This window comes from Beta vulgaris, chromosome 5, assembly GCF_026745355.1.
Source record: "Beta vulgaris subsp. vulgaris cultivar EL10 chromosome 5, EL10.2, whole genome shotgun sequence".
Classification (NCBI taxonomy): Eukaryota; Viridiplantae; Streptophyta; class Magnoliopsida; order Caryophyllales; family Amaranthaceae; genus Beta; species Beta vulgaris.
The window spans coordinates 9620176-9647847 of record NC_079206.1 but is presented as its reverse complement, the minus strand read 5'-3'; the positions used below and the strand labels follow the sequence as shown (position 1 = coordinate 9647847).

General features: G+C 38.4%; 2 protein-coding genes across 2 annotated transcripts; one reads left to right on the top strand and one right to left on the bottom strand.

Annotated features, from left to right (window-relative positions):
* Positions 1-11489: 11489 nt before the first annotated feature.
* On the bottom strand, positions 11490-11870 carry LOC104892754 (uncharacterized). The gene has a single exon (XM_010678738.1). The coding sequence runs from the start codon at positions 11868-11870 to the stop codon at positions 11490-11492; it is 381 nt and encodes a 126-aa protein (XP_010677040.1).
* Positions 11871-19480: 7610 nt separating this feature from the next.
* On the top strand, positions 19481-26069 carry LOC104892627 (probable lysophospholipase BODYGUARD 3). Its single transcript, XM_010678609.4, has 4 exons — positions 19481-20640; positions 20869-21200; positions 22898-23097; positions 25264-26069. Exons 1-4 carry the CDS (start codon positions 19983-19985, stop codon positions 25595-25597), a joined length of 1524 nt encoding a protein of 507 aa, XP_010676911.1. The 5' UTR covers positions 19481-19982; the 3' UTR covers positions 25598-26069.
* The last annotated feature ends 1603 nt before the right edge of the window (positions 26070-27672 follow it).

The window sequence follows — 27672 nt, the reverse complement described above, 5'->3', positions numbered from 1 at the left end:
ATAACAGCTTCCCTTTTTAAGATAGATTTACAGATAGTAAATTCTCATCTTATCGTTCAATGGATTCATTGACGGTAATTATTATTAATAATAGCGATTGTTTCTTTTAATCTATACATTTTTGTACTATGGTAATGTTGACATACTTTATTTTGACCATCGTTTGTAATTTATACATAAGTAAAGATATAGTTATGTCAAATCTTTTTAAATTCGCTTGGATATATCTATGTTTCCCAATTTGTGTAGACCTTATATAACTTTTATGTAAAAAACTCAAATGGACCCGGTGCACACTAACTTAGTGTACACCGGGTTGGTAAGATATTAACTTCATATAGTGAATTCTACAAAGATATAGTGAACTTATATACAATATAGGATATCTTATTAACGAAAAACATAATGTGAAATTATATGCAATATAATAGAGGATTTAATTAAATGTTTTAACATACAGGAAGATCTAAGTTGCGTAGTATATATCATGACACGTGTTCTAATATATGAAATGATTTAGTTTCTCCATGATATAATGAGTGTCTGAATGATATAGTGAGTTTTTGCTTGATATAGTGTGTGTTAGAATGATATAATAAGTTTCTGCATGATATAGTGTACTTCTGAATGATATAGTGAGTTTTTGTATGATATAATGTGTGTCCGAATAATATAGTGAGTTTCTGTATGATATAGTGTGTGTTTGAATAACATAGTAAGTGTGTCTGAATAATATAGTGAGTTTTTGCATGATATAGTGTGGGCCTGAATGATATAGTGGATTTCTGCATAATATAGTGGGTTTTCGCATATAGTGGATTGTTCAGTAATGATTTGTTGTTTTGCCTGGTGCACATTAATGTTAACGTGAACCGGGTCCACACAAGTCAGATTGAACTTTTACTTGTGCAAATTCAAGATGTTATAGTCAAACCTTTACATTAATAAACGGGGAAGCAAAATTGTGCAGATTAAAAATAAAAAGAGGATTAGAGGTAGTATACCACAAAAGATATTCCTTTTTTTTACTTGGAAAAATTTGCATTAATTAAAATTTGAATTAGAACCTAGGGAAATCATTACATTCAAACGAAGAAAAAAAAATAAACTAATGCTGAAATAAGCATGACTTGCTCTTACATATATACCCTAGGACGTAAAACCAACAAGACATGTGTAAACCATGCATCTTGACACCTTATCAGTCTGAATGAAACTCTGATTGGGTGATGAAAGAAGATATTTTCCTTAGCCTTGATAAACTTTACAACCTAGGCTATATACTCCATAATACACGTATAACTACTATGCATGATTTTAGGAATCAAAGATACTTGCCTAGCAATACTATCTTTGACGGATTCTAAGTAAGTAAATGAATATTAACAAATATGTAATTTACATTATCTAACACACCCCCGCAGTCGAAACGGGAGGAGGACGAACGCTGAGACTGTCTCGAAAGTCTTCAAAGAGGATCAAGGGAAGTCCCTTCATACGCTATGTATTGAAATGCAATGAGAGAGAAAGAACATGAGAGAGAAAGAGAGGAAACTCCAAAAAACGAAACCCACCATCCCACCGCCCTTACGGCACCAGAGTCAGAAAACCTCATGCTCGCCGCCTGCAACTCCGTCGCCGCCACGTGTGAAGTGAGTCCTGCCGTCCCTTCTCCATCACCCTTCCCCACCCCTTCTTTTCGCCCCCCTGACCCCCCTTGCTACCTGTCACTTTCCCTCCCTTACCTTCACAAAGTCCAAAATTCATAAATGCTAGTTCTTCATTTAAGAATGCCCTGGCAGTGGGAACACCATCCCAACCAGCTCATTTAATGCCTAGTGTAGTTCCCCTGCAAAATATTGACTTTTCTTTTGCCACGGAAGTGTCTAGTCCTTTAAAAGAGGATGAAATTTTTATCCCCATTACAAAAGAGGAGTACGAGGAAATCTCAAAGCCATGGGAGACTTCTATTATCTGCAAAATCTTGGGAAAATCTTTCTCGTATGAGTTTCTTAAACAGGAACTTTGCAAGCTATGGAATTGGGTTGGGAAAATGGAGATTGTAGCTTTGGGAAAAGGGTTTTTCAGCATCAATTGCGGACCGGGTGAACGCAAAGCAGTGATTTTGGCTGAGGGACCCTGGTTTCTCATGGGAAACTTAGTCTGGGTGCAGCCATGGGTTCCGGGTTTCCAACCATCTTCAGCTCACATTAACCAGTACCCTGTATGGCTCCACCTTCCTGAACTTCCCATGGAACTTTACAGGAGAGAGATTCTTGAAAAAATTGGTAACATGGTAGGAAGAACGATAAAAATTGACTCCCATTCTCTGGAAGGGGGTAGAAGGAGATATGTTGCTATATGTACGTTGGTGGAGGATAAAAAGACTCTTCCCAAAACTGCCCGGATTGGTGGAGTTATCCAAAGCTTATGGTTTGTAGAAGGCCCATGGTGGTGTAGTCATTGTAACAAGGTGCGGCACTCGAACAAATCTTGTCCAGTTCAACTTCGAATACGGCCAACTGTGATCCAACCGGAAGCAGAAACCGGCGAAGGAAAGTGGATTCTTCCTAGACAAAGAGGAAAAAAGAAAAAAGAAAAAAGAAGGAAGAGAGGATAGGAAGGAGGAGGGACCCAACAATTACACAATGGGTCAAGGAAGGGTGAGATGGACCCCCAAAAAAGGGGAAAAAAGTCAGATAGAAGAATTGAGAGAGAAAAGTTGTGATGTGGACTGGGGCCATGTGGCAGAAAGTTCTATGACGGCTGTCACCATGAAGGAGACATCAAATCTAGTGGAAATAAAAAATTCATTTGCTGCTTTGCAGGATAAAGAAATCTCGGCCAGTGGATTTCCTCTGCAAGTTTTGAGTTCTCCATCCTCTCAAATTATGAAACGTGGCTGCACCCCCAGTTTCTCCCCCAAAAACTCTAAGTTACCTCTGAAGGACCTGCAACTTACCAGCCACCCTACCATCCCCCCTAAAAATAGCCTCAATACTTTATCTCCCTCCTTAAAGCTTCCCACTGAACCAAAAGAAACACAACCCAGCATAATATCACCCCCCTCTCTCGAAAAAGAAAAAGAAAATGGAGATTCAGGAATTTTATCAGCTATCTCCGTCGTCCCCCCCTCCTCTTTTATCACCCCCTCCTTCCCCTTCTCCATCAAGGGTAGTGTTGGAGAAAAACTGCCCATCTCTTCTGTTCAACCGGCCAGTGAGGGCCATCATGCCGGAACTAAACCCGGGCTTCATAGATTACCTTCTACCCGAGCCGGAGAACTCGAATGTATTCTCGGATATCAGCCTCAAAGAGGTGAAAGCCCTGATCCTGAACCCGAAACTGAACCCGGAGTCTTACAAAAACCTCATCATGTACGCGAACTCCGAGATTATGGTGCCACACATCCCCCAATTTCAGGTGGCAGCACACTTCCCTCCTCTATTCAAGGTGTTTATCCAGTGGTTTCTTCAGAGAGAGGTCGTAGTAGAAGCCGACGACCGAAATTTATTGATGAACCTAGGTCCATGGTTGGACCCAGCCCCCCTGTTACCGAAAATAAGGACGGTGGTCCTCATCAACTCCATGGCATTCCGAGCTCTAGAGAAGAGCAACACCGATGCGCTACTTCTAGCGCGGTTGCATCGTCCAATGCGCAAGGTTGGGGATATCAGTGTCTTGGGAAGAGGCAAGAGGGAGAAGAAACCCTCGCGAAGCCGAGATGGCTCTCTGGCCACATCGGAGGATGTGGACTTGTCCCGAAACAGGAATCGAAGTCGATCCCTGGGCAACCGACAACGAAGGGGTTCTAAAGAGAATCCTCCAATCCCCCAACCTCTTTGAAGGGATGACTATTCTTTTCTGGAATGTGCGCGGTATAGGCCGTCCCTCCTTTGTGTCAAACTTTCGGTTGTTGGTCCATCAGCATTTTCCCTCCATGGTAGTTCTGGTGGAGACGTGGGTAACAAGAGAGAGGACGGAGGGCATTGTAAAGGGGCTTGGTATGGACTCATGGTATCTCGTGGAGCCGATTGGGTTCGTAGGGGGGATCTTACTCCTATGGAACTCGAATGTCATCGACTTCCATCCTTTGGGAGAAGGTCCTCAGGGCGTGCATGGCATTGTCAGGTTCGCAACATTCATATTTCCATTATTTTTTCAGCTATTTACGCAAGTCCAAAAATGCATGTTAGGAGTGTGTTGTGGGAAGAACTTAAATTATTTGCTGCTAGTGTTAACAAACCATGGTTCGTAGTAGGTGATTTTAACGAACTTATTAATCAAGGTGAAAAGTTCGGGGGCCGTAAAATCTCCCAGTCTAGGGCAACACTTTTTGCTAATACAATGAATGATTGCAACCTACTAGACATTGGCTATAATGGACCTAAATACACATGGACTAATAAACGAAAAAATAATCCAATCTATGAACGTTTAGACCGAGGGTGGGCGAATGGCGAGTGGATCCAAACTTTCCCGGAATACAATGTATGGCACCTTCCTAGAATAACATCCGACCATTGTCCTATCCTAGTAAAATTTAACAATGAAAATCAATTTGTAGGACAGAAACCGTTCAGGTTCGAACCTATGTGGACCCTAGATAAAGACTACCTTCATGTCGTCAACCGGGCGTGGGTGACCCAGGGCCAGTTTGAAAGGAAATTAGGCGAAACAAGGAATGCCCTCACTGTTTGGAACCGTGATTACTTTGGAAATGCTTATGCCAGGAAGAAACACATTTTAGCTAGATTGAATGGCACCCAAATATACCTTCAAAATAACCCTTTCTCAAACTATCACCAAGATTTAGAATTTAACCTCCAACAGAAGTTGATGGCCATTTTAGACCAAGAGGAATTGTTATGGAGAACTAAGAGTCGTTTAGACAGAATGGAAGAAGGCGAGCGTAATACGAGCTTTTTCCATCGCAGTGTCGTTATCAAACGGAGTCGTAGTAGGATTCTTTGTTTAAGAGACGACGTGGGGAATGAAATATCTAACCCTTCCGACATTAGCTCCCACATCCTGGACTTGTATTCTAGGCTGTACACCTCCGACCAGGTCGAGTGTCCCATCTTTCACCATGATTATCCCTCTGACCCGTCCCAGGCGGATATTAGTTCTATTCCTACTCCTGGGGAGATCCGTCAGGCGATATTTAGTATGAAACCGTTGAAGGCCCCGGGGCCGGATGGTTTTCACCCACTCTTTTTCCAGCACGCTTGGCATCTCATTGGCCCGGATGTGTGTACGACTATCCAATCTTGGTTCCAACAGGGCCAGATTCCAGAAGAGCTTTGCCAAGCCCTAATATGCCTTATCCCAAAGCAGCAAGCCCCGAAAACCATTAAACAGTTCAGACCCATTAGTTTGTGTAACACCATGTATAAGCTAGTCACCAAAATTGTGGTTAATAGGCTAAAAAATCTTATACCAAATTGGATCTCTAAGAACCAGAATAGCTTTATTAAGGGTAGAGGCGCGGATATCAACCTGGTTGTGGCATCGGAAGTGCTTCATTCCATGAATAAGAAGAAAGGAAAATGGGGTTGGTTTGCCCTCAAAATTGATCTGGAGAAGGCCTACGATAGGGTCGAATGGAGTTTTGTTAGAGATTGTCTCTTAATGTGCAATATGTATAAAAAGTCGATAGAATTCATTATGAATTGTGTTTCCAAAGCTTCCTCGGCCATTTTGGTTAATGGACGGAAAACGAGCTCCTTTCAGCACTCTAGGGGCTTGCGTCAAGGCGACCCAATGTCCCCATATCTCTTTAATATATGTTTGGAAGCCCTATCCCGGGCCATTCATAAGATCTGTGACAGCAAAGAATGGACCCCGTTCTGTGTGGGGAGGAGAAAAGTCCCTATTTCTCACCTCCTATTTGCGGACGATCTCCTGCTATTTGGAAGGGTTGATGAAGATACAGCTTACGCCGTTAGGGTTACCCTTGAAACCTTTTGTCGCTTATCGGGTCAGAAAGTTAACGAGATGAAGAGTAAACTTATTTTTTCCCCCAACACCACCCAGGAGCATAAAGATCTTTTCCAGAGTACCTTAAGGGTGCAAGAAAATGACAACTTAGGGACCTACCTGGGCCTCCCAATCTCGCACAAGAGACCAACAAGATCCCAAGTCCAGTTCGTGGTGGACAAGGTTCGTGCCAAACTTGCCATGTGGAAAACGCACTATCTTTCCAAAGCGGGGTGTCTTTGCCTCATAAAATATACCCTTTCAGCCATTCCGGCGTACTATATGCAAGCCGCTTTCCTCCCAGCAGCGACCCATAAAGACCTAGACGTAATCAGCAATAATTTCCTGTGGGGGGACACAAGAGATAGGAAAAGAATTCACCTCGTAGGCAAGGCCAAGACGTTTACCCCGTTAAGTTGTGGGGGTTTGGGCATTAGGGATCAAGGGCTCATGAATAAGGCCTATATGGCGAAACTGGGGTGGAGGCTCGCACAAGCTCCGGCAAATCTAGCCCAAGAGGTAATTCGTTCCAAATATATACATGATAACCATGCAACTGATTTTAAAAATGGGTCTAATCTCTGGAAAAATGTGGGCCGATGGTGGGAAATTCTTAAGGACCACAGTACCTGGAGCCTGGGGAACGGGGAAATTATTAATTTGTGGGACGATAGTTGGTTAGGGGTGGGGCCTATTAGGCGGTGCCTGTTTGGGCCCCTTACGGAAGAGGAGGAGATAATGAAAGTTAAGGACATAATAGTGGACGGGAATTGGAACTTTGATAGCCTCTCTTTAGACCTGCCCCCTCACATCAGAGACCAGATAAAAAGTATCCCCCTTCCCCTTCCCACAGACATAGATGACTTGATTATCCCAAATTGTGCTAGGGTGCAGGGAATCTCCTTGGGAGAAGCATATAAATCCCTTCTTAACACATCGGAGGAAGATGTAGACTGGATATGGAGAGGGAAAGGTGAACCCAAATTGAAATTCTTTTTCTGGCTCCTATGGCTGGATCGTCTCCCACATAAAAACATGCTTAGGATTCGTAGGATCACCCTCGATGCCTCCTGCCCCCGGAAATGCGGGGGGGATGAAGACTCCTCCCATATCATTAGAGACTGCCCCAATTCTAGTAATCTCTGGCAGAGTTGTGCGCCACCTACCCCCACTAATCTGTCATTCCAGGAATGGCTGAGAGCCAATGTCAAATCTGACTTTATTTATAGGAATATGGACTGGAGCATTCTCTTCCCGTATCTTTGCTACGAGATTTGGAAAGATCGGAACGAGTGCAGCTTTAGGGGCTCCCGCCCAGCTCACACAAATATCATCATTCACAGAGCAAGTATGCAAGCCCGAAATCGTATCCAAGCACTGAAAGTTAAGGAAAGCCCTCCCACGATCACGAAAACACTACCTTACCATAACCCGGGTGCCCATATAATCCATGTAGACGCGTCCTTTATAGGAAAAACAGAACCGATGGGTTTGGGGGGAGTGGTTAGAGACCATATAGGATCTTGGATTCTTGGGTTCGGGAGGAAAAGCTTCGCGTTAGACCCCCTCTCCTCGGAATTAAACGCTATGTATGAAGGGTTAATTATAGCCAATAATAATCTTTTTAGGGTTGCAACTATTTATTCTGATAGTCAAATTGGTGTTGCCCTTCTCAAGGGGCAGGTTGATTATTCTAACAAGTACGCTAGTATTATTTATAATTGCAGAAAACTGTGGAAGACGATGCCGGGAGTGAAGATTGAGTTCTGTTGCGGGAACCTCAACAAGGTGGCGGATGTAATAGCTAAACAAGTCCGTATGATGGACTCTAGTTGTAATGTAACTAGGACTTTTCCCTCACCCCCTAGTTATTGTATTGAACCCTTTCTAAAAGATTGTAAGAATATTTTTATGTCTGCTAATTAATTATGGGATGCTGTTTTTCACCAAAAAAAAAAAAAGAAGTCCCTTCGTAAAAATATCTGCAATTTGGTACTTATAGGGAACATGCAAAACACGAACTTCTCTACGTGCTACTTTTTCGCGAACAAAATGAATATCCATTTCAATGTGTTTGGTATGTTGATGTTGCACTGGATTACTTTACAGACAGATGGCACTTAGAAGTAGAGTGACGGGCATCCGGATACCCACCCCAATCTGCATCAGTATAAGAGATGATGAGAGTGGAAATTGAAGAGGGATAGAGATGAAGACCTTGAGCAAGAGTACCCTAGACATAGCGAACAATATGTTTCAAGGCCTACATATGTGTCTCCATAGGCTGGTGCATGAATAAGCAAATCTGCTGCACTACATAGCAAATATCAGGGAGAGTAAAAGTTAAATACTATATATAGAGCATCGGCCAGGCTGCGATAGAGAGAAGGGTCAGAGCACGGGACATCAGATTGAGCACTCAGTTTTGGCTTGGTATCAATAGGAGTGGGGGACAACTTGCAGACCGACATGCTAGCTCGCTCAATAATTTCCTCAACATACTTGCGCTGAGACAAGAAAAGACCATCTGCATGACGAGCAACAGCAACACCGAAGAAATAATGCAAAGGACCAAGGTCCTTCATGGCAAACTCAGCACCCAAAAGAGACATGAAAGACTTCCGGAGGGTAAAAGAGAAAGCAGTCAAGATGATATCATCAACATAAAGAAGTAGATAAGCAATATCAGGACCTTTGCGATAAATAAAGAGTGAATTATCTAACGTGCTATTATGGAACCCAATATGAGAAACAAAATATGCTAACCGGTGATACACCCCTTGGGGGCCTGTTTAAGCCCATATAAAGGCTTTTTCAACAGGCATACATGATTCGGAAATTGAGGATCCCTGTATCCCAACGGTTGATGCATATAAACAGTTTCATTCAACGTACCATGCAAAAAAACATTTTTAACATCCAATTGATGAAGATCCCATCCTTTGGACAAAGTCAGGCTCAGAACCGTGCGGATAGTAGATGGCTTGACCACAGGGCTAAATGTCTCACCACAATCAATCCCCACCTGCCGTTTTTTTCCATCACCTACAAGACGAGCTTTATAACGCTCAAAAGAACCGTCAGCATGCACTTTATGAGCAAAAATCCACATAGATCTAATAATATTAGCATCAGAAGGACGGGGCACCAACTCCCACGTCTCATTTTTAATAAGAGCATTATATTCGTCATCCATGGCCATTTTCCAATTCGGGTCACGAATAGCAGACACGAGATTTTTTGGAATAGGAGATCTAGTAACACTAGAATGAAGGGAAAACATTTTCTCATTTTTATGGATGCCGTGTTGGCTACGCGTGACGGGACGTGAACTGGAAGAGGAAGGGCGTGGAGGAGGTGCGGGAGGCTCGAATGTGGGCTGATTGGGAGGAATAGGCTGGGCTGGAGGAGTAGGAGGAGAGGGGTGAGGCACGAAGGCCCATCAGGGAGACGGGGACCAGAGGAAGGGGAAAGCCGTAGGGGAGAGTGGGACAGAGGCGCTGCTAGCAAGGGACGCGACCCAGCGGAGAGCTGTGGCCAAGGAGAATGAGAATTAGGAGAATTAGGTGGACTAGGAGTAATGGGAGGTCCACGATGAACAAGAGGGGGTATGGGCTGCACTTTAGTTGGGGCTGGAAGTGTTGGCAAGTTCAAGGGAGAACACATGTTCAGGAAATCATAATTGTGGGCAGGAGGATTATGTAACGAAGTAAATGGAAATTTAACTTCGTCAAATATGTCATGGCGGCAATAATGATTTTCTTAGATGATAAATCAAAGCATTTAAATCCCCTATGATTCGAGGGATAACCCAAAAACACACATGGTGTGGAGTGAGCTTGAACTTTATGAATGGTGGTCAATGGATAAAGTGGAAAACATAAACACCCTAACACCCGAAGATGAGAATAAGAGGGTTCTTTGTGGAAAAGAATTTGTAAAGGAGAGTGATAGGCAAGTGTCTTAGTGGGAAGGATGTTGAGAAGATAAGTGGCCATTTGAAGTGCGTGATGCCAAAAAGTGGAGGGAAGAGAAGCATGAACGAGAAAAGTGCGGACCATATTGTTGATAGTTCGTATTTTTCGTTCAGCTTTACCAATTTGAGATGATGTATAGGGACATGAGAGACGGAAAAAAAGACCATGTGTATGTTTGACAAAATTTTCGAAATGGATCATTATCAAATTCCCGCCTATTATCACATTGAATATTTTTAATTTCCCATTCAAATTGAGTACGGACATAAGCATGAAATTGTAGAAAAGTGGAATAAACATGAATTTTTTTGGATAAAGGAAAAGTCCACACAAAATTTGAATAATCATCCACCACAACCAAATAATAGTGATGTCCAACTGAACTTAAAACGGGAGATGTCCACAAATTACAATGAATAATATCAAAAGGGATCATAGTAGTAGAATTCGAAGCAACAAAAGGCAACTTAATGTGTTTCCCAAGAGGACAAGAGTAACAAACATCTCATGATTGATCTCCCCATTCGAAGGTCCTTCACATAAAACCCAAAAGGATCAAATTCAACAATCACAGAATTATCAGAAGTAAATTTGCGCAGAGAGACCAAATTTTTAACAATTTTAGGAGCATGTAGAACATTTTTAAGAGCCAATGGGGAATTCGGGGAAGGCAAGTGTGAGTCACCGTAACCACAAATAGGAATAGTATGGCCATTTCCAACAATCATACCATCATTTTTGTTCAAATTAAAATAAGACGAGAGACTACCTGACGAGGAGGTCATATGAGAGGTGGCGCCCGTGTCTATATACAATTTGGATCCGGTGGAGTGAGCCCAAGAGTGTGCATTGCGGCATCAATGTCCTGGCATGGTAGGAGACGAATCCGCCACATAAGCTTGTGACCTGGTACATAGAACCCTTGGCCCAGAATGTTGCTGCCTTGCCATGTAGTTGGGCCTAGCCCAACCAGTTGTAGGAAAAGGACAAGGAAGCATGGCCCAACCATATGGCCATGCACCATACGTATGAGACCATGGAGCAAACCACGCAGTAGTTGCTGCTGCTGCTGCTGAAGAAGGCTGACTGCCAGGTCGGCCACTGCCACCGTCGGGGGATGGTCACTGCCGCCGGTCCGTTGACCAGAATTCCGACCACCGGAATTTTTGCGCTGAGTTTTCTTGGAAGGATTATGAGGGCCACGGTTTGACGTGGGGGAGGCAGAAGAAGAATTTTTATTAAAACCAGCCACAAATGCCGAGGAGGACGTAGAACTAGCTGCCTTTTTAGTCAAACTCGCCTCTTCCAACACGAACATAGACCGGGCTTGATAAAATGGAGGTAGAGGATCACTTTGACGGAGGAGGGTGCCAACTCCACTATAAGTAAGCATCAGCCGGCCTCCATTTGCAATACCAGCCTGTTATTAGTTACCGGTGCGCCAACGTTCTTGAGTTGATCAATAAGCTTTTTCAAGCATTGGCAATAGGCAGAGGCATTAGGAAAGTCTTCCAAAGTAGTATTGGAAAATTCCTATTCGAGAGTGACTGCCCAAGACGACTTGTTATCTTGAAAAATGTCTCGTAGTCGCTCCCAAGCCACATGTGCCGTGGAATCAGGCTCCAAGATGGTGTTGAGGAGATCCTCAGAAATGGTGCCGTAAATCCATTTCAACACCGTGGCATCCACCGTAGCCCATTCCTCCTTTTCTTCATCAGTAGAGGGAGCCTTGAAGGTTTTTGGAGGAATAATATGGTGAATAACCCGACTAGAACGTGCATGAATTTTAAATGATTCCGCCCATGTGGAATATTGCACGGTTTCCATATCCAATGTGATAGGAAGAATATGTTTAATGTTGGTAGAGTGAAGAGGAGAAGAAGAGGATGAAGTCGCCTGTGAACCACCGGTCATGGTGCTGAGAGGAGGTGGTTAGACAGACGGCAAGAAGAAGGTGTGGGCTAGGGTTGCGCAGCGTAAGAAGGAACAACCCTAATCTGATACCATGAAAGAAGATATTTTTCCTTAGCCTTGATAAACTTTACAACCTAGGCTATATACTCCATAATATACGTATAACTACAATGCATGATTTATGAATCAAAGATACTTGCCTAGCAATACTATCTTTGACTGATTCTAAGTAAGTAAATGAATATTAACAAATGTGTAATTTACATTATCTAACAGGTGAGAATTGGTGTGATTGGGTGATCTTATGGAAAAAGACTTGATATAGTGTGATGGAGGCTGTTGATATTCTAACCACAAACAATCTTCAAATAAGATAGATAAATCCCAAGTTTCTTGAAAAGATAAATCGTCTTTGAATGTACCTTGTACACAGGGTGCCTTAACATTTTTCTTTCGGGGCTGAAACTCCAAATAAGTGGAGGTCAAAACTTTCCCCAAATCAAATCGGAGGGCCTTCCACAAGATGCATAGTTTAAGTGTGATGACTCCAGACATCATCACTCAAACTCTGGGTGAGTTGAATCGCTGTAATTCATCACCCAAAACCTGATTCTGAAGAACCCAACTTACAATCCTTAATATAGAACTGTGGAAGATCGAATACAACAACTATAATTTCCGAACAAAATTGAGAACTCCTGCTTGTCCTCTCCACCACTCGAACCCCTATAGTTGCAGCGAGAAGATATTACGCTTTATATAGAAGGTCAAGATTATTATGGAACAAAATAATTTAGAAGATTAATCGGTTAGTTTACTTTGGAATTGTGAAGGCTTCTCCTCATATGATGCCAGAACTCAGTTTCTCCAGTTGGGCAACTTATAGTAATTTCTAGGCTTTACTTAACCTAGATATAAGATGATTCAACATCTTATCTTCACAATGGAAGACAAATTAGGATAGAAAAGTGTCTATTTTCTGTGAAATAATTGAAAAAAGAATCAATAAATTATTGCAATAATTTTTTTTGACATCGAAAAAAAGTGCATTGATCAAATAACGAAGTACAACCTATTGCTAATACAACCACACAGAAAACAAAAGAAAATCTAAAAGAGCTTTATGACCTCTTACATGCCCTAAAAAACAAAAATAAGAAAAGCTGATAAAGAGTTGCCTATGAAGTAGCACGCCGCTGGGCGATGAATGTGATGGTGGAATCATAACTCTAATGAGTGATGGATGTGGTAGGAAAAGCAAATGGTAGGCACAATCCGGACAACGGACCAAAGGCAAGATTCACATCTCACCGCATGAGCAATCCCAACGAACTTCAACGCGTGGGATTCTTGGCTCATAATCTGTGGAAGAATCGCATTCCTAGGTGACTCATGACTCTCTCTCTCTCGAGAGTAATTCATGTTTCTCCGTGAAGTAGGAGAAATGGGGCGTGCAGAAATCCACCAAATGAAATTGGGGTGCCGCCTGCAGATTTGATTTTTTTAAGGAAAAGACCATTAAGATCATTGCCAAGCAAAAAGGAGAGCTAAACATGGCGAGCTATCGAACACACCTTCGATTTGTGAAACCGGAAAACATAAGTCCAACCATGAATAACGAACATCCCCTCGACCATACTCAGTACTTACCCATTTGATGTATCTGTTCCTTCAACAAACATTTCAAGGAAACTACAAATGTAACTACTACAACTTTACACCACCATCCCTTATTCAACTTGCAAACACTTTTTAAAAAGCTAGAACCAATAACAAACATTTTTTAAAAGCCAGAACCAGCAACAGACAAAAAAATTATAGCAATATTTAATTTGAGTACTGAATATGAAAAATGAAGTCCAATTTTTTTGTTGCCCAATGGGAAAAACTAGTTTAATATGCCTGTAAAAAAACACTTTTGAGTCTAATATGAGACAATGCCGCCAAGAATAGGAAAAACTAGTAAGAGGAAGCAAAATATTAGTAGCACTCAACAAATTGCTTATTTTTTAAAAAAAGTAACATGAAAATCTCTTTTAAGTAGGAGAAATTTAGAAATGCCACTTTATAAGAGGTAAATATTAAACCCTTATTACATGGGTAAAAGGGGTGTCTTCAACCAACTAGATTAACTTTTGATTGTTTAACAACAACAATAACAATTGCTTATGCCTGAGCATAACTACAAAGCTTAGATTGGGTCGATCTTTTGATAAATTTCCAATTAAAACTGTTGTCTTTTTCATTTTACGTTTTACTATGGAGTCAATATTTTGTTGAATTTTCAATTATATACGAGCCAGCCATACCAACATATCAAGTAAACGTTGTTCAATATCACCCTTATTTATCAGTTGTTTAATGTCAAGTGCAAATTGCACCATATGACAATCTTATTAGAGAATTCTTTATGATTTTGTCTTATATTCTCCCCTCGTAAGAGCGCTTTGCTTTTTGGGCACGTATCAGAAGATTATGCAAGTAATAGGAAGATTAGTGAAGAGCAAGAAAGTGCGATAACCACCAATTTATTTTTTTTAATTTAGTAGCTAGGAGGCAGCAGAAAATGGTGATATTATAAAATAGGAGTATAAGAGTTGCAAGTTTCTCAAAGGAACGGAAGGACCAACACTTGGGCTAGCTAAGTAAAGTAGTTATAACTTGATATTTGGAATTATACTAGAATATCTATAATGCATGTGTGTTCGTTAGTCCTCACATTAATAATAATTTTAAAACTAATATTATCAATCTAATAATCATCTTAGATAGAAAGAGTACTTATATTTATAATTAAAGAACTATAAAGAAATTAGCTAAAGGAGTACCCAACTCAAAATTTTAAATTGAATTATGTAATACTGATTTATCTACTTTTAGTTGTTATATAGATATCTCATATCCTATGAAGGTAATAACCATTTCGCAACTTGAATACAACAATATATTCGTATACTCTGAATTTTTTTTTATAAAAGAAATAAAGGGAAGGGAAAATAAAATAATGTAACTAAACTTTCTAATGTTTTGTTAACAGGAAGGAATTTAATTGAATATCTCTTTCCTCCCAAGTTCCTTCAATTTTGGGAGGACAGAGAATGAGATATTTATTATTAGGTTTTATTTCCCCTCACTTCCTTTCCTTTCCAATTGAATTCCTTATGATTTTTTGTACCAACATAAGAAATAAAGTCCTTTTTTTTCTCTTTCCAATTCATTTATTTTCCATCCAATTCATCTCTTTTTTTCTGGTAAACAAAACACTTCATTTCTTAAATATTAAAGTTGAAAATATTACAGTTCGAGATTAAGTGTTCATTACAATAACTAGGGGGGTTGGGAAAAATCCTAGTTACAGCACAATCGTCTTCCATGACCTACATGCCTTCGCCATGCTATCCACCAGGCCACTTGATTATGCTTCCTGCTGCAGTGCTTAATCAGAATCTCTGGGTGCATCGTAAGCCATATCCTGCAAGTATTTATCATATTTGCATAGAAATCATAATGACTTGTTGTAAGTATCTCAATAGATGTTTGACAATCTGAATAAATAATGGCCTTGAGGAGATCATGCGTCTCTACAAAGTAATGATCAGCTTCCAAAATTGCAAGGATTTTTGCTGCAAGAGAGTTGTTAGTGTAAATTATTTTCCCAAACTCCCCAACCTCGTTGCCATTGCCATCTCGAATCACCCCACCAATTCCCGCTACTTCTAATAGACCAACAAAAGATGCATCAACATGAATCATTAAATGTTTTGAGGATTGGCAAATTCCATAGGGACACAACGTTCACTTTCCTTTATGCTCCTCGTAGAAACATACTCCTTCGCATAACCGTTACTCGAACACACAGGACCATTATAGGCGATGGCTCCCGTCCATGAAAGACATAATTGTTTCTATCCTTCCAAATTTCATGGCATATGTAAGGGAAGACACTACTCCCAGAGATCTCTCCAAAGGTCTCGTTGGATGTCATATTCTCATGGAGCCAGGATTTAAACTCCCCAGTAGGGATATCGAGCATGCCCGGGCACCCACATATTTCTCTACTTTCCAGACAATCCCGGGTGATATGAGCTCCATGTGGTCGGTGTGGTCCGGACACATAGGGCAAGCGGGATCCTGAATCGCCCCCCTAATGGCAAGGAGATGTCTGTGAGGAATGCGGTCATGCCATGATAACCACATGAAGAATTTGATTTTGGGCTCTATATTTGTATCTCCATATCCATGATAGGTCCACCTCAGCTTGGAACCGGTAAAGGAGAGAATTGTAAACAAACTAGAGCGCAAAACCTTTGTGATTGGCAAAAATTTGAGATGAGGAGGTCCTCCGAAGCGTTTTGAATCGGGATGGTGATTGTTAGAGTGGAGAAATTCCATTTCCCTGATATAACTACACTATGAACTTTCCTGGCACTTTCCTCGATGTTCAGGGGGCCCTTGACCCAATCATGTATTAGGACCAATTGAGAGCCAGTCATCATACTAGAAGTCCACCTTTAACCCATTCCCCATGTTCCAATGGATATCCAGACTAAGGAGTTCTCATATCAGGCCAATTTATTCCATATGATAGTAACATTTTTAAATTTTGTGACCTGGTTCTTATGGATGTACTTAGAGTGAATACACTTCTGCGCCAGATTGGAATTATCCTGGACTATCGTCCACCCTAACTTAGCCATGTATGCTTTCTTCATCAACTTTTGACTTCTAATCCCTAACCCTCTGCACTAGTACAGAAAAGGCGATTTGCGTCCCCTGATTTGCGTCGCACAGACACGGAAACGACGCACAGTTGGGATTTGCGTTGCATGTGGGAGGAGTGCGACGCACAACATGGTCCATTTGCGTCGGACCTTGCTTTACATGCGTTGCAAAAGCCAAATGTGCGTCGTTTCCGTGTATGTGCGACGCAAATAAATACCTAATTTGCATCGCACTTATTGAGTGTGCGACGCACATAGGCCATGAGGCCCACTACCTACCCTCTTATTTCATAAACCCTAACGCCTCATAAGTCATACGCCTCAGCGCCTCTTTCTCTCTCTTTACAATATTCTCAGCTCCTACCAATATTCTCAGCGCGCCTCTTTCTCTCTCTTCACAATTCTCAACTCCTACCATTCTCAGCGCCTCGTTCTCTCTCTCTCCTCAACCGCTTCTCTCCTCAACCGCTTCTCTCTCCGCCGCTTCTCTCCTCAAATTCTCCTCTCCTGGACGCGGATTCTCATCTTCCTGCTGGACGCGGATTCTATACAATTCAGCGAACAATTTCAGCGAACTAAACGGACGACTTACACTAAGTCTTAGATCTGATTTTTCTATTTTCCGGCGACCTACCGCATCTTACATCTGATTTTTCTAGTTTCCGGCGAATCACACTAAGTCTCTCGCTTTTGACAGGTTCGAAGTTGTTTCAATGTTTAAATCTGATATGTTTTTTCATTTTTATATCTGATTTTATTTTTAGTTTTCAAATCTGGAAATTCGTTTTTCATATTCAGATCTGGAAAACTAAAAATTTAGTTCATGCAAATGAAAATTAAAAACTGATCCTTTCGTTTTTATTTTTATTTTTTATATCTATTTTTTTTGTTTACTTTTTGGCATTTTTAGGGTTTATTTTCTGATTTAGAATTTACTCTATAATTTTCAGATCTGGAATTGGTTCTTCGAAGTCGTCTCCCTCGAATACATCGAACTGTTGCAATCTTCCTTTTTAGTCGCACCTATTTAATATTTTTACAATGTAATTGTTTTGTATATATTGTAGGTTTGTTTTTAATTTCGTGTTTTGTTGTATATTAGATCTGATTTTTTAATTTTTGATATTTGTTTAGATTTTTTCGTTTAGATTTTATATTTGTTTTTTAATTTTTGACACAAGGTTCACTTGTTTATTATCATCATTTGTTGTATGTTAATCTAGTTTTTTGATATGAGATTTGTCTTGTTTAATTATATCATTTGTTGTATGTTGAATCTGGTTTTTTTGATGAGATCTGGTTTTTTTCCTCCTACGCAGTACTAAAGCATTCATGCTTGGTACTGCGTTTTTTTATTTTTCACATAATGACCAATTTGCGTCGCACCTTGTATACGGTGCGACGCAAATAGCAAATATATCTGCGTCGTATCTGAACGACGCAGATCATTGTGGGCTATTTGCGTCGAGGCCTTTGGCGTCGGACCCATGTCCGACGCAAATAGGCGCCTCACATCCGACGCAAATCGCCTTTTCTGTACTAGTGCTGGTTCTTAGGAAAGAAGGTAGTTTGTATGCTAACTAAGTGAATAAGCTTCCTTTTTTCTCCCCTCTTCTCCCCAAATAAAATTATTGCAGATACAGTCCAAATCACTAAGGGTACTAATCGGGAGGTAAGTCGCTTACATGTAGTAGGCCCTGATTGTTGACATTGTTGAGGAGATTAGGCATAAGCGGACAATTCTGGATAGAAATTTTGTTTTCCAGTTTGCCAGACGGGATCTGACCTTCTTGACAATAAACTGAACTTGAGCTCCCGTAGGTCTTTTATGTGAGATAGATAGTCCTAAGTAGTCCCTAGGTTGGTATTTTCCTCAATGTTTAGGGTTTCTTTAAACGAGTTCCTGTGTTTGTCCAGGGTATTTGGAGAAAAGATAAGTTTGCTTTTCGCCTCATTTATTCTCTCCCCCGATTCACGACAAAAGATCTGTAGCACTCCTCGAACCGCAAAGGCCGTAGACTCATCTACTCTTCCAAAGAGTAGGAGATCATCGACAAAAAGTAGATGGGATATCGGGACTCTACCCCTGCCAATCCAAAAAGGGATCCTAAGTTAATTATGGCAAGCCTCATTTTCTTCTTTATAATTTTTTATTATAAAAAAGCCTCATTTATCCTACTCCTGAGGGCCTCTAGTAAACATAACCAAACACAATGTTAGTCATTATATTAATGGTTTATTACATTACCAACATGATAACCATTCCAGACAACATGAGAATTAATTTAAAATCAAGAAAAAAAATGTGATTAGATACTAATAAAAAGTTGTACTATAGACTAATAAGTATATTATAAGATCAAGACTACAAACTAAAATAAATTCAAAAATTTAAGTTTTGGGTATTAGTATGACTTGAAAGAGAGAGAGGTGTTTAAGTTAGGCTATGTTTAGTTCACCTGAAATTTTCTGATCTGAACTTATCTGATCTGATCTGAACTTATTTTTTCTAATCTGATCTGATCTGAACTTATTTTTTCTGAACTGATCTGATTACAAGATCTTATATTTTAGATTTCTCTCAATATAAAAGAAAAAACATAGTCATGTGGGGTCTTGTTTGATTCGTCTCAATGAGTACTTTATTAATATTCAATTATTATAATTTTTACTAATATGTAATGAAAGATATTTTATAGTAAAATCGAGTTTAAAAACTGACAGATCTGATCTGATCTGATCTGAACTTATTTTTTCTGATCTGATCTGATCTGATCTGATCTGATTAGATCTGAAATAAGCAAAAATAAGGTGAACTGAACATAGCCTTAAACCCTGAGAATGTATATATGTGGGAAGGGAGTGGGGGTTCAACCACCACCTACCATAGTCTCTTGCCCAACGAACAATCTTAATGAAACAATGAATATTTCATTATCTTCCCTCCTTCCCCATCTTACTACGTGTCCCATACGACCCCTTTCCTCTTTTTTCTCCTCCTCTTCTTCTTCTCTCCTTTCTCTCACCCCTCTCACACGCAGAGAAAGAGTGTCTTAATTTAAAGACCAACTTCTTTCTTTCTTTTTCCTAATATTTCTCTTTCCTATTTTTCCTACAATATAACATTACCGTCATTTTGGAGGGTCCAATTAATCAAGGTTGGCTTATTATTATTCACTTTTTCCCTCCCTCCCTCCTCCTCTATTTCATTCTTCTCTAATTTCAGCACTATTTCAACATCATCATCATCATACTTCATGCTTAAATAACCCCTCATTATCTATCTATATATATATACTTACTCGAGCTCAATTAGCTCAAACCACATTTTTCTTTGTAAACAATTTTTGTGTTTTTCATTAGGAGGGAAAGTTATTTAATTTACATATTTATGAGCGTAAGAAAAAATATGGGTAAAGCTAGATCGGCTATACTACTAACAGGAAGAGCCATTAACGAAGGATTAAGCTTCATAGTGTTTACATTGCTTGATCTTCTAGATTTCATCTTATGCCTTGTTTTTAAGATAGCTGATTTCGTATTCGAGGCGGAGTGGAAGCCGTGCTACTGCTGCTCCTCCTCCGCCAAACAGGCTATGGCCGTGACTAGCTCAGATAAGATCTTAGTATCGGAGAAAGGCCAATCTACTAAAATTGTCCGCCTTACATCTACCAAGCTTCAGCTTGAAGATGTTTCGGACACACTTTATACTCGTCCTTCTTTAGTGTCCGAGATCTCTAAAACTACCGTCAGTGAATTTAAGCGTCTTAATAGGCTTGATTCCAATGCGGCGTGCCAAAGCCACAGCCATCACCATAACCATCACCACCACCACCATCACCAGCAGCATTCTTCTTCGGTTAAGAAAGGCGCGGGTAGTACCACTTTTACGGTAAATTCTACCATTGTTGAGATGCTTCAAGGTAGGATCGGTGGCCAACAATCGTTCCCTATACCGAGATGGTCTGATTGTGATTGTTCCACTTGTTGTTCTTGGACTTCCTCTTCTAAGGATTCTCTCTTTGTTCATGTCGATGGTGCTAAACCTGGTACGTCTTATGTTATACACTAGCTACATTATCAATACCTCGTTTGCTTTTTATTAGTTGCGACATTTGTTTTTAAGTATAGTATTTTCTCACCTAATATTATCTTCGAGATCTTACATGGAAAGCAAATGTTGCGACTAATAAAAAATATATCGAGAAAGTATGGAATAAAATATTAGACCGTTCATGTGATTTATACTTTTATGCTTTAATGTTATATTATAATAGGAGACAGGGCAACAGAGGATGTGTTGTTTTTACATGGATTTATATCATCATCAAAGTTTTGGACAGAAACTGTTTTCCCAAATTTAACAGCAGCAACAAAGTCTAAGTACCGATTATTTGCGGTGGATTTGCTGGGGTTTGGAAGGAGTCCCAAGCCAGCGGATTCACTTTACACTCTAAGAGAGCACGTCGAAATGATTGAACGTTCAGTGTTGGAAAATCACAGAGTTAAATCCTTCCACATTGTCGCACATTCTCTTGGCTGCATCTTGGCTCTTGCTCTTGCTGTTCGTCATCCCACTAAAATCAAATCTCTCACCCTAATTGCTCCGGTAAGTAGTCCATAATACGCCCATAAATTTTTTTAGTTGTGCTCTATGTTTGTAAATAATTATTACAAAAGTTACGAATTAGCTTAATTGTTAAAGTCTTGTAGAAAGGTATCCGAGTCTATGTCACTACCCTCTACGTTTGTCTACCAAGAAATAAATAAAAATATTGTCTCAATTATATAACATATTCCTACTAGTATTAAATGTTCTATACACTCGACAGTTCAAGGTTAGAATTAATTAGCTATTTGACCGTTTTCTTTTAGCTATAAGATCCTGCTAAGTTAGAAAAATCTTTCAAGTTATTTCTTTTTGATGTATCAAAGTTTGATCTTTTTTATAATAGTACGTGCTTGAAGTTAACAATGATTAAATAGTGATCTTAAATTCTATGAAGAGGTACCGTTAAACCAATGTGAGACATACAGGTTAATTAAATGATCCCAACGCTCGCCCATTACTTATTGTTCGTACAAAAATGTGTAGGGAAGTCTTATATTTTTAGCAAAAAATATTTACTCAAAACATCTATATTCACTAGTAGGATTTATCTTATAATTAACATCATGTGTGAATTTAGTGTTGAAATGTGATTCAACATTCAGCATCACTGAGTTAGTCAAACTGTTAGGAGCATTATGTTAGTGATCAATTAGAATTCCCCAAATGTTAGCCACTCACATAAGTAGTGGAAGTAGTTGTTTTGATATTGTTTTTCTTTATTTATATATGCATTGTAAGCTGAGTTAAAAGTATGGTGAAATAGATTGTAGTTTCCTTTTCCTTTTCTTTGTGAATTGTGCATAAGTTTCATTTAGTAGTCACATTAATCACTACTTTAAATTACAAGAGAACAGTCCCAATTATATACTCCCTCCGTCTCAAAATATAGTTCTCATTTCCATTTTGGGTGTCCCAAAATATAGTTCCCATTTTCATATTTAGCTCCACATTTTTTCATAATTTGTCTAGAAAAAACGTGTCCCATCATTTATTTGCTTCTTGAATTTTGTTTCTTCCTTTGTTTATTCAACGAAAATGTTACAATTAATGTTCTTTCACCAATTATTTTCCATTCTCTCTCCTAAAATCATCTTTTTCCATGCAACATTTATTTAAATAAATAAAAAATCTTTACTACTCCCTCCGTCCCTAAATAGAGTGCCCATTTCTCCAGTGCACGTTTGCCAATGCATGTTTTGCATCGTTAATATCTTTAATTACATATTAGTAAAAATTATAAAAGTTTGATTTTCTTAATGTACGCAATGAGACGAATCAAACAAGACCCCACATGATTATGTTTTATCTTATATATCGGAATTTTTTTTTGAGGGCTTTCTTTACCTTTGAATAGTGTCCAAAAAAGAAATGGGCACTCTATTAAGGGACGGAGGGAGTATATCTCTTAAATTCTACTTGCATAAATTACCGTGAAAAACGGGAAATGAAAACTATATTTTGGGACGGAGGGAGTAGGTATTATTGGGTGGCATTCAAAACGTATTTCTACTTATATTATGATACCTATATTCACTAGTAGGATTCATATTACCAATATCATCATGTTGTACGAATTTAAAAGTCACGTCAATTACTACTTGAAAATTAAAATACAATGCTCCCAATTTATTCTAAACCAAATGGTATAATTATGAAACATTTGCTAAAATAAGAATGAAACTGATTTTTGGCAGCCATATTTCCCGGTACCCAAAGGAGAGCAAGCAACACAATATGTACTAAGGAGAGTAGCGCCGCGACGAGTATGGCCACCCATAGCTTTGGGATCATCCATAGCATGCTGGTATGAGCATATTTCTCGGACAGTTTGCTTGCTTATTTGCAAGAATCATCGAATGTGGGAATTTCTTGCCAAACTCATCACCCGAAATAGGTAACCAATACACAAACTTTATGCTCCTATATTTTCTTATCTTCCTTTTGACTGTTTTCACTCATTCTGGAACGTGTGCGTTTAAAACATCCTAAAATTTGGAAACATCTTCACATTCCCGTTATGGCCTTGTTTCTCCTTTCACTAGTTTAAGGTGTGATTGTGATTGGGTAATGGGTAGGGTAGTGTTGCGTCCCAACAAGCAATTACTTTGGTGAAAGCTCCCTTCCTCAAGATCACGAGAGAGGTCAATTTATATATATTTTTACATGATTTTTGTATAATAATTTATAAATAGCATATATTTCTTGGAAAAAACTTTATCTATCCGTCAGTTAGACTATCTACCATTAATAAAGACTTGTTGAGGATTGTGGTAATAGAATCTAACTCAATGTATTAATATTTTTTAATGTTCTATTAGTAGTGGGTTGTCTATTTGGTGGAATATCTTATTTCTCATTCTAGAAATTGAGAGTGGTACAATTAATATGTGGTGCATTTAATATTATTTCATTGTATTCAGGAGTATTTAATAATAGTATTTGTTGTAGGTCAAAAGTCAAAACTACTACTTCATTTGCATGGTTAGAAATAATAGTACCATTATGGATTTCGTATAGCTGGTGCATCTTACATCATCACATATAAGAAATAGAAAAAAATATGCCAGCATTCAGTATTATTGAGGGATTTTGATTCGGTTGTCAAAGTAGTTTAACTTAAACCTGCAATCTCTCATTTATATGTTGTATCAAAATGTAAAATATCCAAAAATATTCTCCAATTATCGTAGTAAATATCTACAACCTAGGAGTGCATCTAATTTTATTTTTTTTTGGGCCCTTTTCGGAATCCACGGTAAGATGAATTTTCTTTGGGTTACCCTTGCACAAGGCCACTCACCTAGAGGCCTAACAAGTCCCTAACTCCCCTTTCCCCCCAACCTCCAACAATATTGAAATTTTGTTTCTACTACCAAAATTTGAACCTTGATCTCCCATGTGAGGATAGGAAGTTATACTATTGAACCCAAAGGTCCTTGATACGAGTGCATATAGATGTTACTACCTATCTATTTTGAAGTATATGTTCTTTAAAATTAACTTTGACTATGAAATTCTTCTAAGTTAATTTGACTAAAACTCTTGTAAATAATATTATCATTTTATTTTTATCAATGTCCGGACACAAATTGATAGCCAAGGTTGAATTAGCATAAATAAACATGTCACTACTTCACGTTAGTTTCTTTTTCTTACATATCTTTTGCTTTATGATGACTTTTTTATTGATTACTACATTTTCATTTTCCTTGTATGGTTCAACAATCACCCACCCTTTTACTTGTACCAATTATATGATAAGTAGCCTCTTTTGCATAGGTGTGTAAATAATGATAAATAGATATATTAATTCGCCTTTGTTTTAGGTTTCATATAAACACCACGGTCCAAAAAAGCACTAAAAAGAATTATGGTGGATGTAGACAATGACTATAGGATGTAGGTGTATGTATTAATAATCATATCACAATTGCTCTCCTTCTTTTATTAGATTATGATTGCAAAGAAAATTTAGTTGATTTGTTAATTTTATCAAACTATGCGGTCGAATTAATCCATTGGTGGAGCCTCTAAAATTGAAAATGATGCTTCAAAAAGTACACGAAAAAACATCATGAGGCACACTAATTCCCATTGTTTTTGGCTCCATATTTAGCAAGACTACTTCAAACTATTCCAAGAAAAGGACTTGCAGTAATGTTGTATTAATTTGTCTGTTCTTCTCCTAAAAAAAAATTGTCTCATCTTTACAAATTCAAACGATTGGGAAAACCATAATACGTAAAGGATAAACGCTATACAATGGAATAAAATTTTACTGATTTAAGAGTGTGTTATCTTTACCTTAAAAAATAAGTTGTAAGTCCGATAAATTCAGATAAGGTCCGATCAGGATTGATCAGGTCTAACACAACACTCAAAAATAAAGTCCAATAAGGGTCAATCAAGTTTAATAAGTTAAAAGAGTTCAGGTTTTTTCCAGTGAAGAGAACACATCCTCAGAAGGAATAATTTTTCAGATGTCATAATAACTTATAGTGCGACGGTCTCACTTAAGAATTCCCGATGTACTAATTTAATTGACGATGTATCGATGCAGGATACGAACGTATCTACTGGAAGGTTTCTGGTGCCACACCCATAACGCAGCTTGGCACACCTTGCACAATATAATCTGCGGAACAGCAAGCAAGCTTGATAAATACCTTGATGTGGTTAGTGATCGGCTTAAATGTAATGTGAGCATATTTCACGGAAGAGATGATGAGGTCCTTCCCATCGAGTGCAGCTACAATGTTCAAACCAAAATTCCTCGCGCACAAGTAAAGATATTAGATAACAAGGATCATATCACCATTGTTGTTGGCCGTCAAAAGGCTTTCGCTCGGGAGCTTGAGGCTATTTGGACTACTTCATCATCTTCAAGTGGTTAGTTAATTAATCAAGATCAAGGACTATTCTTCAAGTTTGAACAGCACATACATATATATATATATATATATATAAGTTCCCACAAGTTTTCTCATCTTCCTTTCTAGTAGGAGGGAAAAAGGAGAAATGATCATTTTAACTACTCTAGATTTTATTAAGATTTCCCTTCATTCTAGGGCAATTCTTCTTCTCCATTTTGATCAAAAAAAAAAAAAAAAAAAAAGTGTCAACTCCTACTAAGGCAGGAGATGTCAAATTATTGCCCATTCACAATAGGGTGTGCATTGTTAATTGCCTATAGTGTTTAAGCCTTAAGCTCATTACTCATAAACTTAGATTGTTGAGTTGATCATAAGACAAATTGTGAATCCATCTCCTCATCAGTGCAATTCTCTACATATATACATATAATTAAGATGTAATATTTCCTATCCATTTCAAAAAGTTGTGGTCCTTAGGTTTCGTTTTGCTTAATTTTAGCATATTTTGGGTTTATATACATGAAGTTTCATTGTATATAAGTTTAAGTTATCATGACAAAAACAGATGGGTCTGAACTCTGAATTGGATTACATCATTGATGTAATTTTTTTTTAACAATCTTTCGACCAAATTATAAGCAAGAACATTATTTATGAATAATGACAATTATAACATAATCAGATCATTTATGAGCCAAGTATGTCTACTATCACACGATGAATTAGAATAATGTCAACTATATTCTGATTTTGTTAAAATAGGAAATGTAACACTCTACGAAAGCACTTCAGTATGAGATTAATTTGAGCATTACATGAACATTTAGTTCAATTAATTATTAAACATTGCACTAAAATTCATTAATTAGGTTTAGTGCTCATGTGAAGGGTCTTGAAATGAGTTATTTTCCTTGTATATGTAATAATATATATATAGAAAAACGTATATAATACAAAATTATGTTCTTCGCCCTAAAACTGGATAAAAGAAAACCTATTGATCTTGAAATTCACTGATGTATCAATTCCTATAGAAGTATGTATCTTCTCTCCACTAAAAAGAAGGTGGAAGACAAGAAGTTGTTGGGCATAGAAAGATTGGAAACTAAGTACAGCAGTATCTAAGCATGTGGGGCATTTTAATTTTGAACATAGCTGAATGGTGTAAGCAATAAATATAAATCCAGGTCATGTCAAATGCACTGCTATGGGTGGTTACTAGGTGGGTAGTATCAATAATCTCTAATGGAGGTAATAAATGTACACTACACACCTTCTTCTCTCTTTTAGTCTTATTAGCTAGACTCTTAGCTGTTCTCTGCACATTTTTCTCTGTTTGTCTCTTGTCCATTTTACCTTCTTTTAATCTCTTTTAATTCAATTTAATGCCTCCTTCCCTCTTACCTGTTCTTTTTGAAGAGAAAGATACTACAAGTGATTTGTAATCTATGCTATACATAATGGATAGATTTATTTTGTCATGTCTTATTTATTTGCTAAAATTGTCAACAACTACCTAATATATATCACTTTTCATAAACAACTACCTAATATAAAACTTTTTAAATTCAATTACCTAATACATCTATTCCGTCAACATAACACTACCAAAACCGTTAACTTTTGAATTTTCCGTTAACTTTTCGAAAATCCCCAGGCCAATTACATGAACCCTAACTTTAACTATTTCAAACCCCATTTTAATAAATTTTAATTTCATCGATTTTCCCCCAAATCCCAATTTATAAACCCATTTCATTAATTTCCCAAAAATCCCAATTTCTAAACCCTTATTTGTTAAGTAATTGGGGATTTCATTAATTTTCCTTAAGTAGAAATGCTCCACCAAAATTCATGGATGAAAATACATATTTGAGCTTCCTCCATGCAGTGAAAGTTTAACTGAATCTTTCAAAGTAATCCCAAATTTTTGGGGGTTTTGAGCATTTTTTTTAGGTGGGCTTTTTACCATATGGCTTGGCAGCATCTTAATGGGCATTTTGGTTGTCCGGGTGCTGGTGATTGTTGTTAATTTGGTGATTTTTACATTGGATTTTGGATGGATTTTGGATTGAATCATGATGGTCTGTTTGGTT